Genomic DNA, 14826 nt, shown 5'->3' with positions numbered 1-14826 from the left:
GCAGCATCACTATGAATTGTTAAATGGTAGGAATTAAAGTTTTCCTTCAGGTAATGAACATATTTTACAAATGGTTTGTAAAGATATTTTGCTGCTTCTCTTCTTTATTTTAGTATTAGGAATGCTTGCAAGTAACTAAGGTGTAAGTAGAGCAAACTCAAAGCTGTCTAAAGTTCCTGTTGCTTTGGGGAGGTGTTTTTCCCTTCAAAAATGGCTGAATATTTGTATGTGATTTTCTCATTTTTTCTCTCTCCCTTTTTTTTTTTTTTTCTTTTTAAAGGTTTTCTGGGGTCAAGAGCATTTGAACTGTTTAGTTCTTCTCCAGGAGCTTCTGTGGCAATACCTGACTAAAAAGGGCGGTGTAGAGACATTGATACCTGAACATAAATACCCCACTTGTTTTTCTGCGGAAAGGAATCAGGCCTCAAAAACTGAACATACCTCAGATGATCTGAGAACAGGCCTGTTCCAGTATATACAGGATGCAGGTTAGAAGGATATAATTTTGGCTCTCTTTTTTCTTTATTTTTTTTTCTTTCTGTTTTCTCAATTATAAACTAAAAACAGTAGTAACCTATTAGACATTACTTGCCTCTTACAATGAATAACTTTATATTTTTTGAAAATGCAGTTGAAAAGACATCTGCTAGAATTTAAAAAAAAATACTTTAAAATAGTTTTTTGATTTTTTTCCATTAAGCTATAATGTTTTAGAAGTCAGGGAAATTGCTTTTTTATTTTCTCTCCTTTTGATCCCGAGGGATTTCTTTTTAATCGCTTTGGTTTCATAAACCAGCATGTTTCTTTCTTGAAATTGTATAACAGATTATAGCTTTCTTTCATTTGACAGAAGGACAAAAGCTGCCCAGTGCCTATGAAGTTGTGTTTTACAATGAAACTGAGGATAGTCCAGGAATGATGCTATGGAGATATCCAGAACCCAGAGTGCTCACACTTGTAAGAATTAACCCTGTTCCTTTTAACACCACTGAAGACCCAGATATTAGCACTGCTGACCTTGGAGATGTTCTTCAGGTGGGTAATGAGTTTTCTACTTTCAGTAACAAATGAAAACGTTACTGCTGTAAAGTGAAATTTTTCAAACTCAGATTTATTAAAAGCGAGCACAAAGCAAGTGTCAGGAGCTCTATAAAACCAATATGAGGTACATTGCACAGCTTGAGCATATCTTTAGTTTCAAAACTACTTGTGTAAACTTTTTACCCAATTACCTCTGAAGTTTTTATGTTGCATAATAAGCTATAGCCAAGTTTATCAGTTTTAGTTTGTGAACATACAGATCCATCAGTCTTTACTTAAAGACTTCATTTGGTTTGAAACTGAAACATGTGAGGAAAGACTTGGTCTGAAATTTCCAAGATCCAGTGGAATCATTGAAGTAAAATCTCCAATCTGCCTATCCTGTTTCTGTGATGGCAGAAGGCTGTACTGCTCCTTCTTCCACAGGGCAGAGGGAGAGCATCTGTTTTCTCTCATTTTACCTTGAGAGGGTTGAAGTGAACGGTGCAGTTTGACTGTGTGAGATCATGGAACGTCTCTTTGAAGGAAGGCTGAGTGCTGCAGTCTCTATGCCCCCAAAATAGACCATACCTCAAAATTACACTGATCCTTAATGTGCTGGAATTTTTTGCTTTCTCATGTATGCAATTGGGTCATTACATTTTCTCCTGTCTAGTGTAATTCTTTTTACCTTCACTTATTCCTTGCATACATATTTTGATTTTAGCTCAATTTTAATTCTGGTAATCTCCATTTCCCTTTTGTATTACAAATTGGACCTGTCATTATTTTTTTGTTAATTTCAATCTGTTTGTCAATCAGAATAGTGTTGTGAGTCAAGGGAAATAAATATTTCTCAGTTCTTCCTATTTGTTCCAAATGGTTGAATTATATTTCATTATTGCTGTGATGGTAAAAATTGCTTTTAAAATTGAATTATTCACCAATATGCTTTGAGTTACGAATAAGTAGGATAATCTTCCTCAGATAAATGGTATAATGTTATTACCATGCACATACTGTTGGTGAGATCATGTAAGTGTCCTGCCAATTTCTTTGCCCTCTAGACAGCCACAAGTCAGCTTCTTTCAGTTACTTGAAAATTAAAATTAAATGGAAAAAAATCAGCTCCACTTGGCATGAGGTTTGAATCAAAGATCAAGATTGTGCTATTGTAGGCTGTCTTGATGACCCTATTAGGTTGCTATGAAAGCCAGCATTTTGCCTTCTTTCAGGCTGGTATTTTTGGAGCACAGCACACCAAGGTTTTGGTTTATAAATACATTATTATAAATAACAGACATCATGAACATTATGTATGTGCTTGTGGAATAGTATGACCCTGTCCAAGGGGAATATCAGTTCTTCTTCAAGTGGGCAAACACAGCTGGACTTTCAGTAGCACACAAGTTCTGCTTTGTGCTTCCATGCAACAGGCTAGAGAAGAGGTCCAATTCACTATGATTGTCTCAGAGAGTCAGAAGCACTCAGCTACCAGTGATCAGGTTCTGTCAGCTTCTACTGGTGTTTATGTAATTTTTCAGATTTCTGCCACAAAAGAAAATACAAAGATATCAGCCAAATTAGAGAACATCTAATCAAAAATTCTGCTTTGGACACATGATGTGCAGAAATGCCTACAGGAAGATCCACACTTTGGTTGTAGGCCATTAATTATGGCAGTAATTGTTGCCTGGCTCAAGGTGGTGATTTATCACATTTTCCAGAAATGGCCATACATCTGATGAAAAGCCATTTAAAACATGGACAGTGTGCATTTTTTTATTGCTCTAACAGAGGTATGTGGGTGGAATAAATAATACAGAGTCAATTTTTAATTTCTTTAGGTAAGTTGCACTTACCAAATACTCATATCAAACTTCAAATACTAATTTAAGTTAATCATGAGGTCTTTCATCAGCTGCACTTTTTCCCTGTATGGATAGATGCTAATTAATATAGTGCAGATTTAGTGCATAGGAAAATTCATTAAATACAAAGAGAAAAAAGATAAAACAACGTTTATCTTATTCAGTTCTTGAAATGAAACATTAGAAAAACATCTGCAAGCCAAAGACTTAAGCTTTTTTGAAAAAAAAGGATCTAAATTTAAAGACAATAATGATACCAAGCTATGTATTAAAATATACTTATTAAACTTTCCTAGGATTGTGTATATGTTCAAATGCAAGAAGGACCCATAATGTCCCCAGCTGTGTTACCAGTCTCCCTTAATCCTCTACTTCACAAAGATTTAGTCAAAGGTGCCCTTCTGTAGTTTGTCTTGAATTCAAAGTTTTCCAGTTGCAAGTTCTTTCTTTCTAAGTTGCTATGACATTTAATCTAGCTTTCTGTCTTTGTTAAACTTTCAGCATAACATTTTAATCATGGGTGGCTTTTAGAACTCTGTTTTTATAGTTATTATTCAAATTCCTGGAACTTGCAAAAGCTTCACCATAAAGAGAATTTTTCTAAATATTGAAGGTACATGTTATCTGGTGCAGCCAAAGGATAGAGACCAGTTTCACATTATAAGAGCTGATATGAACTATATTGTTTCTGTTGAACCTTACTTTGCTGCTATTTCTAAATTTCCCCAAGAGCTGTTTTCTCATGCTTTACCTTGTGTTGTTGCAAAGGTAAGCAGTTTCACTGGTCAGGTTTCTAATACTTTGTTTTTACAGTCCAAACATTGTTGCTTTTATTTGTGGAGGGAACAGGAATAACTGATATCTCTGCCATGGCATACCATGTGGCATTTCTTTAGCAATTTGAAATAGAATTTGGATCTAATTGTTTGAAGGAAGTGAGAATCCTAGATCAAATTACAAGAAATTTCATCAGGATTGTATTTCTTTGCGGAAGTTGAAAGTATCTGAGGTAAGTCCAAACTTGGAAAGTTTTCACAAAAGTTATTCAAAAGGTAAAAAGCAAGATGAAGTAGCAATTCCATTATTTTTAAATATTGAAGTTTTATATATTGATAAGTCATAAAAAAGGATGCTCTCTGAGACTTTTTCCATTTAGCAGATGATCATTCAAGTAGACTGCTGGTAAGAGGAAGTTTTATGGTTAAAGATATGCAGATGAGCAACTTCAAAAGCCTATTTTATTCTGTGCTTGAAGAAAGACATGTATATCTTTGTTTATGTACACAAAAACAGAAAGAAAAAAACTACTGATCTTGCTCCAGAAATTTAGTTACTGCTACATTTAGGTCACTCTCATGTGCAGATAATTTCTCTAATAAAAACTGTGCAGGTGTTTATAAATTTGTCTCAGCTAGTATTCACATGTGAAGAATTAAGGCATGCCACAGTTTCCCAGTTTAACATTAAACTAGATTCTGTAAGGCAACCAGCTCATCATTACAGGGCGAAGGTCTTCTGTTTGCTCTGTGATGGTCTTGTGGTGTGGCAGCTAAAGTTGGAATATGTTGACAGTGATGTTTCTCATTCCTATAAAATCTGACTATGAAATGTCTTTCACCAAGAACTTTAAAACAGTGTAATCGCCTTCAAGCAGATTTTGGTTCAGAATGTATGTCGAAATGTCTCCTGCAGAAATACCAGAATTGTAGAAGACACGTGAGCATCTTTAGGAACGAGAATGGGCTGGACAGTCTTAATTTCAGAGTAAGGGCTTCATAGTGTCTCCCTTCATCTCCTAAACGATGAGGACATTGGCTTGATCTGGCTACTAGGACAGTTGAAAGAGAATTTGTGGAAATTTCCTCCATCCTGATTGTTCTGGTTGCCTTGAAAGAGCAATTTCTGATTCCAGACAATAGTTGCAGATAATTCCACTGTCCCAGAACATAAAGAGTAATTGAAGAATATATTCTAATTCATAACAAAGGGCCTATAACAAAGTATTTCTGAACTGTTGTGTGATGCCAAATTCAATTGTACTTGTACAGTTCCCTGAATCTGTCAGATCCATATCTGAGAAAGGACAGGTCATCTTCATTTCTGTGATATTTTTAAAATGCAGAAACAGGAAAGCAGGAAAAAAAGTGAGGGAAAAAATCCGTTACTGATTCAGTAGTGACTTTCACAGATTGCAGATACAATATGAAGCTACATTTAAATATTTAACCTCAAAGAAAGTTCTATTGAATATTTGTGCTCTGGTTAGAACTGTACTTGCACTGTGTGTCAAATTTCCCCAGTCTTCCTGTGTCTTTCTGCAGTCTTAAGAACCCAGATTTATGTTTATCTTTGCCTATGATGTTGTTATACTTTTCTGATGTAATCTGGGTTGTATTTTTATATCATTTATCTTTACCAAGAACAAGGTTGACAGGTTTAGGTTGGCAGGGGAGAGAGCAAAGACCGGGAGGGGCTCACCAAGGTAGGAAAACAGTTCATATGTCATCAGGGAAATACTCTGCTTTTCTGTGCCGGCAGGTGAACAGGACACACAAATTATCTCCTGTACAGCTGGAGACCTGTTTTATCTAGTAAACCTTTTACAGAGATTCTCATTTATTGTCATTCCATTGCAGAGTTATCTTTCCAATGAGGGATGTTGCTGGCACTGCCCCATATCTCAGACAAAAGCTATGTATTGTCACGAGTATTTACTCAAGTGGCATGGATTTAAAAGAGGAAGAAAAACAGATTTATCTAATCAAAGTAATCATACAATGTTTAGTGTTCCAAATTCTGAGTTTTCTGATTTAAGATGCATCACTAACACAGACCTAAAATTATTTCTCCTGGATTGTCATCCAGTGGGAGATGCAAGCTGTTAAACAAAAGAAAGATAAACTACAGCATTTGCTCATTTCTCCATATGAAGTTAAAATAAAATATCTGCTGAACTATAACCCTGACAGGTTTTTGTATTTGAGGATGTTTCCCTTGTGTACCTGCCAGGATTCTTATTGCATGCAAGTGTAGTCAGCATTGTAACAGCTGATGAAAAGATGAATGTGTGCTGAGGTCTCCTTTTTTGGCCTTTATTCTTTATAAAGTGTCCTAAGATACAGAGCACAGTTTAGGAAAGTGGTGATTAAATTAATGAAATATCAAGGTCTACTAAAGAATATTTTAGGGCAGAGTATAGTTCTGAGGTTGCAAGGGCTTAACTGGGATTTAATAAGGAAAGACTACATAAATAAAACCACTGTGGTAAAATTCACACGGAGCATTTCCAAAGGTGGTGAAATCTCTTTTAGGAGAACATAAAATATTTCCAACTTCAAAAGGCAGGGATTCAAAAAATTGTCGGTTGCATTGCCTTACCTGCATGTGCTATGTAAAGAAAAGCATTTGCAAACTTGCTAGTCTGGAATCTGATTTTTTCAACACTGTCAGCCAATAAATAGTAATTTTCTAACACCTTGTGGCTCTTTAAACAGTGGCTTAAGGAAGCATGGGCTTAAGAATGACTGACATTAGACCTACTGTAAGTCATTATTCCAGGAAGGATTTGACATGACAGTCAACAGGAAAAGAATTATGATCAATGTCAAAGACATTCATTTTTCCTTTTAACAGAGAATACCTCATTTTTGGCTGACTCTGCTTCCTCTTTACTTTTCATTCCCTGTTGGGGCTACAATATTCAGCTGGGCATTTGAGAGTCTGGGAAAAGTTCTTTCTGGGAAACCACAAATTTTTGATTTATTTCTTATATTCCCAAAGCAACAACTATTTTGGAAATCCAGATGATTTGTGTGTGACAGGTAGTGATTTAAATTCATGGTGTTACTAGATAATAAGCCATAAAGTTCAATCATGTTTCTTGATAAACCTGTTGGTTTGCAGGTTATTGAATCTACTGCCGTGCAGTTCAGTACTGTCTTCAAATAATGAGACTTTTTAGATGGATGGAGAAATAATTTATCTGGCTGCTGTGAATTGCTCAGAAGGCAAATTTGGTGTTTTGTCTGCTTTTTAAAGCAGACAAATTTCTTGTTAATTCTACCTTTGGATGTTATTCGAAATTACTGTCATAGTCATACTAGTACTATATAAAGATTTATAGTGTTTTTATTATTTCTCCACTTTGTGAAGAGTTGCAACAAGCTTGGAAAGAAACAATTATTGAACATATCTGATCATAAACTAGAAGCATAACAAATGCCACTTACTCTAATGTAGGGAACCTCTTTCTCCACAGTAGACCCAGTGTTTCTGTTTGTGCATGAGTGCAAAAATGGGTGCAGGTCATAATGTAAACAGCTGGTCTGTGTAACAGCCTGTAGGTTTGCTTGTAGCTTGAGCCACTTACACTTCAGATGATCTGCAGGCAAGAAAATTATCCAATCTGAGTTTTGCACATGTTTTCCAAAGCTAAGACTCTGGCTATTAATTATAAGTATTGTCTTCATTTTCTTGCAAGGAAGGAAATAGGAACTAAGGAAGTTGGAGTCTTAAACAGATGTTGAAACACAGCCTGTTTTCTTAGGGAATTCCAGCTTTAAACGTTATTTGTGAACTTCCTTGCCTGAGAGTAGGATTATCTCAGACTTTACTATTTTGTTACTGGTTTGTGTGTGTATAATCTTAATTATTTTGCTGTGTGATCTTAGTGTTCCCTGCATCAAGATGAGACTGTATCGTTTGTCCTGGAGTTTCTGTGCAGTCTGCAGGGAGTTAAGCGTAACTTTTTGGGAATGTTAATGGAAGTTGTGCATAATTTGCCTGTGCATCACAGTGAAATTTACCCTTAGGGGTTACTGAGCCAGCAAAAATTCTACCGGGTGCCAGAGGACTGATGAAACCATCAGATTATCTTAATGACAGATTTACACTCTCCTCGTGTTCCGTACTCTTCAGATTTTGTGACTCTGATTTATGAAACTTTGCAAACCCAAGTCCTTCCGGCTGTACATTGACTTTGTGGTACTTCTTATAGGAGTCAGGCTTTACTGTGGTGAGAATATGAGGTCAAAATAGCTCATATACTGAAAATTACAAGGTACTTTATGTATTAATAGGCTGCTAATCTCAATGGTCAGAGGCGACTACATCATAGTGCTCTTATTATTAATAAATACTGAAACCTAGAAAATTAGAAACCTTAAATGAAATGTGGAAGATAGTTCCTGTATCAGAAAGAGACAATAAAGAATGTTGCAAGTAGGTGAGTCACTAATGTAAGAACTTCAATCTGTATACTTACATTTCTTAAAACTTGAAACAATACACTAAGATCTAATAAATTAAAGAAATACTGTTACTTTTGCTATGCAAAAGGCAAGAAATCTCAGATACAGCCCAGTGCTGTTCTGTACTTTCTTTAAAAAAGCTGTTAGTGTGTTTAGAGTAATTTTTCCATAATGAAAAAAGTCAGTATCTGTGACAGATTACATTACTCCACCACACAGGGCATTTGCTCTGAACCTGCTGAACCTAGCCTGATAAATTGATAAGTTGGTCATATGTTGTTTTTAAAAGGCAAAGAACATAGTTCCTAATAAAAGAATGCTACATATTTCTTCTAAAAGGTTAAAAAGCATTTCTCAGGGCTCTTAAATTACCATATTCTGATACCAGGGGAAAATAAAACCTGGGCTTAGAGTCGTGTTTGTACTTAGAGGGCTTTCCGGACAGGAAGGCAATCTTGATGCAATTCAGTAAGCCACAATACCAGTGGGGCATTACAGGTGAAAAAATTGCAGCTGTACCCCTCACCACAATGTATTACAACTGTACAGTGGAATATTTCCTGTAGAGAAATAGGGCTTGGTTAACTTTGTTTCCCAAGAGTAGATCACATTAAAATGTTATAAAATCATGATTTCCTGCATTTGAATACTTGTGGTTTCTCAACTGGTTCCAATATTACAAAAGGATTTTTATAGCTTCTATTAGTTGAAGATGTATAGAAGTTTTTTTCCAAAGTCAGCTAAAAGGAAGTTGTCTACTTTTAAAGAACAACTTTTCTCAGAAGACAAGAGTTTTCTTTCACATATCTTTATTACAACTCTATTTGATATTTATTTTATAAACTGCAGGAGAGATGTAAATTTAAATAAAATGAAATAAACATACTAATAGGACTATTAGTATATATGTTAAATGGAGTTGAAAGAGCCATGGTATATGTTATTACTCAGATAGCCAAATAGTACTTATTTTCATTAGTCAGCCAAAGACCTCACTATAGATAAAGGAAAAAATTAATTAAGCAGATACTGCATATTAAATTTTAGAGTGAGTATTTGTAATTTAAATGTCCTAGCTTTAGAACAAAATTTATTTTAAAAAAATTCAAAGAGAAGGAGAACAATTCTGTGAAGAAATTATATGAGACAATTTTTGAAAACATCTCCAGTTAGGGTGTCTGATTATTCCAGTGTTGAAAATTGAGAGTGTACCATAGTGGTAAAAATTTTTCCGCCTGAAATATACAGGTATGTAACACTTCAAACTGCTGTCAAAGTACAGAAAACTGTAATGAAAATAAAAAGGGGACTGAGGTGGGTGGGACAACAAATACTTTGTACAACTTAATGATTTTAATCCTAGTACTACTGCTGATCCTGAAATTACTTACACAAGGCTGTATTTTTACCTCACTGTAAGACATCTTTTTTTTTTTTTTTTTTTTTTTTTGGTGGTTTGGTTGTTTGGTTTTTTCCGTCATGAAATGGGGATATTGGTGGTCTGAAGCTGGGCCAGGAGAGTCTGTTTTCTACGTAGATGTGATATTATCTTAGCTCTGAGGAAGGTTAAAAAATATTACCTAACAGGCAAATGGTTTGTAGCATGATTTCGCACTGTCAATCACACAAGATACACAGGAATGTGGATTTTGAAGAATCCTACATTTGCCCAAAATGTAGGTGTTCCACTGGTCAGATTGAATTGTGTATGTTGTGTGAACAGGCATATTACAAAGTTCTATTCTATTTAATATTCTTTTTCTTTTGGGCATGTTTTCTACATATTATATTTTTCTGCAGAGTTCTTTTGCTAGTTTTATATAAATAATACTTCAAAATCAAATTTAAAAGTAATGTTCCTGGTAGTTATTGCCAAGACTTTTTTCCTTATAAAAATCTGGATAAAACTTTTTATTTCCTGCTACTGCAACTTCTGTTCACCTAATGAGAGAATTGTATTTTTAAGACAGTTGGCCCTAAACCAGTAAAATATCATAATAAAAGAATAGCTTTATTACAGAGCAATCAGTTTATTCATGCTCAGGAAGCTGAAGTCAAAATCTCAGTATGGGTTGGTGTCTGACTCAGAGTGCTCGTTTATGTTGTGTTCTGCCTCATTCACTGAGGTGGCCTCTCTTGGAGAAGATAAAACACACACGCGCTTCCTGTCTTCTGTGTGCGCTTTTTTGTACAGTAGTTGTTTCTGGACCAAGAATAGCTTCATTTCCAAGAGGAAGCGCCCACGATCTGAGGGACTGAGATTCTAAAAATGAATATATCTTCTGTAAAAGCTTCTTTTCTAGCAAATACATCAATCAAAAGGAAGCATCACTGAAAGAAACATTAGGCACATCCTGTAATCCAGCTGTTAATATCTGTCTTTCTTTCTCAACTGGACAAGAAGTATTTTGCAGCCTTAGAAATCTGCATCTATATAGTTTTAGAGTTCTTTTTTTATACTGAGTTTTAAAATCATATGCTTCAGTATTTAAGTATTAAGGCATAATACTTTTATACAGCCTTCATTCAACAACCTCAAAGTAAGCTGATGCCTGTAGCTTTTTCCTACAGAAAAAATAGATGTTAATGAAAAATATGAGATTAGTTAAGAAATGGAGATATTTTAATTATTTCTCTTCTAGTTGGAAATTATGGCCATGTCTGTTAGCATTCTGACAAAATGTATATTGAATAATAGGTATGGTCATTTATGGTAACGTGGCAGATTGTGGAAGTCCACTGATGTTGCCTCTCTGCTCAGCTGTAGAAGTGTACCTGTAGCCAGATGAGTGGTGTGCACCCAGCACTTTTCAAGTCCAAATTAGCCAAGTAGTCTGAAGCTAGGAGGATAACATCAGTTCACAGGGAAATATAGAAGCATGTTGTGATCTTGAAATTCTTTAAAAAGCACTTATGGGTCAACACTCATCTCTCTATCAAGTCTTTATTTTTTTTTATATTACACATAATCACAGGTGCGAATAAGGAGTATCTGTAAAACACAAAATGATGAAATTAATAACAAAGCATTAACAGACTGTGTAGCATTTCTTGACCCCCTAGTTTCCAAGTAGGAATTAAATTATTCTGGTCCTGATAATGTGTGACAGAATATATGAAGAATAAGAAAAAACACAATCACATTGTAGTGCTTTAGTGGGAGTACTTCATGTTGATTACTGACATTATACTGTCTTGCTGATAGGTTAACAAGTGTGAAGAAAATTACTAGAAGGATGCAGGGCTTTAAGGGGATTTTCAGGTTTCTCATTGTTTGGCCCTTTTTTTTTTTTTTTTGAGAGACAGATGTGTATGTTGGAAATTTCGTCTCTGCTCAAATCAGAGATGTTTTTCATGTGTTTGTGTAATATCCATGAAAATTTTCATTTTAAAATAGAGTGAAACAAGATTCAAAGAAAACAGGAATCTGCTGTCTTCTAATTATAAATATTTTTGCTCCAAGGCAGCTATTTCTGAACAGTTGTTTGTTTGTGTCATGTACTTTGCCAATACACCATTTTCCTTCTTCCAAACACTGCCATGCCATTTTCAGATCCCCACTGTCTATCGTTCACAGCAGTAAAGAGAAAAAGGAGCAGCCTTCAATTTCTCTGCTTAGAGTTTAGGCTGTTTCATACAGCTTTTCATTTCTGCTTCTAATCTCTGTTGTTAAACAAAGATGCTGCTGAAAAATAAAGCATTTGATTGCGGTTTTGCTCCCTATTGCCATAATCATCCTTCTAAATAAGTGTGTTTGCCACAGTGTGTGGTTTTCTTGCAAAACAGAGCTTGGAGATTCTTGGTTAAATCTGAGCTCATGCTTAAATAATACTTCTATGCACACTTAAGTGACAGGTGAATACAATCACTGGAATTCAAACTGTCTTGGAGAGCTATGGAAGAAGACAAAAGGCTGCAGAGAAATGTCTGCTGGAGAACCAAGCTTGCTGTTTAGCAAAAAAATTAAATATGCTTTGTTTGTGTTTTGTGATCACATTGTCTTAAGAAGTAACAATTACATGAATTATAACTTAGGTTTTATTCAAATATTTTAAGGTAAAAGCACCATACTTCATTTGACATGTGGGGAATTTTTTTTGTTGCAGCTAGTTCACTTATTCCCACTGCTAATGACTCAGTTCTGGCATTATAACCCCTTTTCAGGCTTTCACAACTATTATTTTTGGCAGCTGATATTGCCCAGAGCTACCATCTTTCCTTAAACTTATCCAGATCAGGCATTAGTAATAAACCCCCTAGAAAAAATAAAGCTAGATATGTAGAAATCAAAGATTCTAAGTCAACTAAGTCTTTTGCAAGTTTCAAACTAGAAAGCTTACAGTTTGTGTAGTTCTAAAGCATGAGCTGTATTTTGTATAGGCAATTGCAGAATGTGTGTCCCTGATTTCTTATCTCTACTGTGCAGATGACACTTTGAAGCATACTGTCTCTTGGTCTGGTAGATTTCTTGGCATACCACAACATAATTAGAAAAAAATTTAAACAAAATAAAGAATAATCTCTTCTACTTGCTGACCAGTGTGTATTAACTGTTCAGTGATGTTTTTTCTGGCTACTCATACTGCTGAGTTCAGCGCTCGTTCCTGTGCCTTTCCAAATTTTTCATAATTCGCTTTAGATGTTGTGGATGCAGAATAACAGAATGGGTATGGCTGGAAGAGTCCACAGTGGATCCTCTGGTCCAACCTCCCTATTCAAGAAGGGTAACCCAGAGGACCTGGCACAGGATTGCATCCAGGTGCTCCTTGAACATCTCCAGGGGAACTCTACAATCTCTCTGAGTCACCCACACAATAAAGAAGTTGTTCCTTATGCTCAGATGAAACTTCCACTTTGTTAGTTTATACCACAGACCACAGCCTGAAGACAAGTTATGAATTATTACTTCTTTGTGGCATAATTGTTCTCATCATTTTACTTTGCCATCTTTTCCTCGAGAGGAGTTTTGATAGATCTACCACCTACTGAGTGGGTGGAAATAATGAAGTACCTTTTTGTTTGTTTTTTGTTAAACAGGATGTGTGAAATCCACTTTAGGCTTTTCAGGTTTTGCTCTGCCTTTATTTTGAATCTTTATTTTCAATCTCTCTATATTATTTTCCTCTATCCTTACTGATAGTTTGGGAGTTTTTTATATTGTAGTGCCACTAAAAAAATTATCTAAACTATACTCATGAACTGCTTCTTCCACCTCATTAATCTTAGTGGGAATAGAATTCATCACCTTGTTTAGCTTCTTTTAAAACACCCATTACTTTCTATTCTAATCCAATTTTGTGAGATTCTCATTAAGGAAAGAGTTTTGTTTTGAGATGCAATCTAAGAGAAATAAATATGCTACGTATGATAGCTTTGTGGGACTTTCATTGCAGACATATCACTCAAAAACATTGATAAGAAAAAGTAATTCAGATTTTGATAAACATTTGGAAGCACAAGACCAAACCAAGTATTCAAATATATTTATTCAGGTTCCTAAAAGAATGTCAAGGTATTTTAGGGACTGAGTTTTAAAAGTATGCAGAAATAAATTCTGCTGTATGTAAAGTATCTATGCAACCATGAAAGGCTGCAGCCTTTTGTCAGAAATGAAACAGATCCTTTTATAATTATGTAATTCCAAGACTTCATGCTATAGGAAATATGCCAAGTATTACAGTATTTAACTTAACTCCAGCGTTTTATCACCAGTGGAGATTGTGAAGGTTTAAAAACAGAAGTATGTGAGTGTGAATGGCTCCACAGTATAGTGTAAAAGACAGCAGATGATGGAAGATGCTCTTTATGTGTTCCTAGTTAACCTAGGGGAGTTCTTTGGGTGTATCCAATGTATCCATAATTGGAGGCTAGGAGCATTGCTGTGGTAGTGTAGCAGTCTTGAGTGTTTGTCCACAGGCGTTATATATTCAAATAATTTAACTCTGAGAAGCTCTGAAAAAAATCTGAAAGTATAGTGACCCTGAGAGCAGAAAGAATCACTTTAGTGTGACTTTGAAATATGGCCACAAATTTAACATGTTACTTCTTATTGCTGCTGTTGTTGTGCACAGCATTGTTGTACAGTTAGCAACAGAGAACCAAGAAAGATGTTTTCTGGGTCATCAAGCCCAGTCTTCTCCCATTGAGGCAATGCTTGTTATATTCTCCATCTAATTAACAAATCAAGCTTTTAAAAGCAGCTCTCATGAGCACCAAGGCTGTCCTTGCACATCCCCATCTTTTTCTGCAGTTTCTAGCCTTATACTTTATTCATAGGGCAACTCAATTTTGGCACAAAATTTTTATAAACCTTTCTTCTATTAAATGTTTCTTTCCTGAGATGTCTGGATAGAACAATTATGTTCCTGTTGTTTAATTTCATTTAGTCTTCAACTCTCCACAGCAAGAGTTAATACAGTTTTAAGATGAAGAGTTGGAAAGGTGACATGCTCCAGATGAGTCTCCGTTGATGTCTTACACAAATCAATTAATATTTGTCCCTCACTTTTGGAAATATCTCACCTGATGTCTCTCAAGCTTTTTCCAGGCTTTATCATATTGCCTCACATTTTCCCAGCTGACATTTTCAGGTCTTCACCCTTTCCAATTGAATATGCAGGTTATAAAAAAATGTGTTACTGTCTTTACACACATGACATGTGTGTTTTGATGTTAAATCAGTCCCT

The 14826-nt window shown here is 35.3% G+C and overlaps 1 protein-coding gene across 5 annotated transcripts in view; it reads left to right on the top strand.

Moving 5' to 3' along the window:
* VPS13B (vacuolar protein sorting 13 homolog B) overlaps window positions 1–14826 on the top strand; it is a 423329-nt gene that overhangs the window by 343500 nt on the left and 65003 nt on the right. For all 5 annotated transcript variants that reach the window (XM_088065985.1, XM_088066031.1, XM_088066072.1 and 2 more), the window contains exons 38-39: window positions 281–488; window positions 851–1035. In XM_088065985.1, the coding sequence (XP_087922111.1) occupies window positions 281–488; window positions 851–1035 (393 nt within the window). The remainder of the gene's footprint in view (window positions 1–280; window positions 489–850; window positions 1036–14826) is intronic.

Source organism: Pseudopodoces humilis, chromosome 1 (genome assembly GCF_049639895.1).
Source record: "Pseudopodoces humilis isolate 2021_Gansu_Grassland_sample_001 chromosome 1, ASM4963989v1, whole genome shotgun sequence".
NCBI lineage: Eukaryota > Metazoa > Chordata > Aves > Passeriformes > Paridae > Pseudopodoces > Pseudopodoces humilis.
The sequence above is the reverse complement of the archived record's forward strand: the minus strand, read 5'-3'. Positions and strand labels throughout refer to the sequence as shown.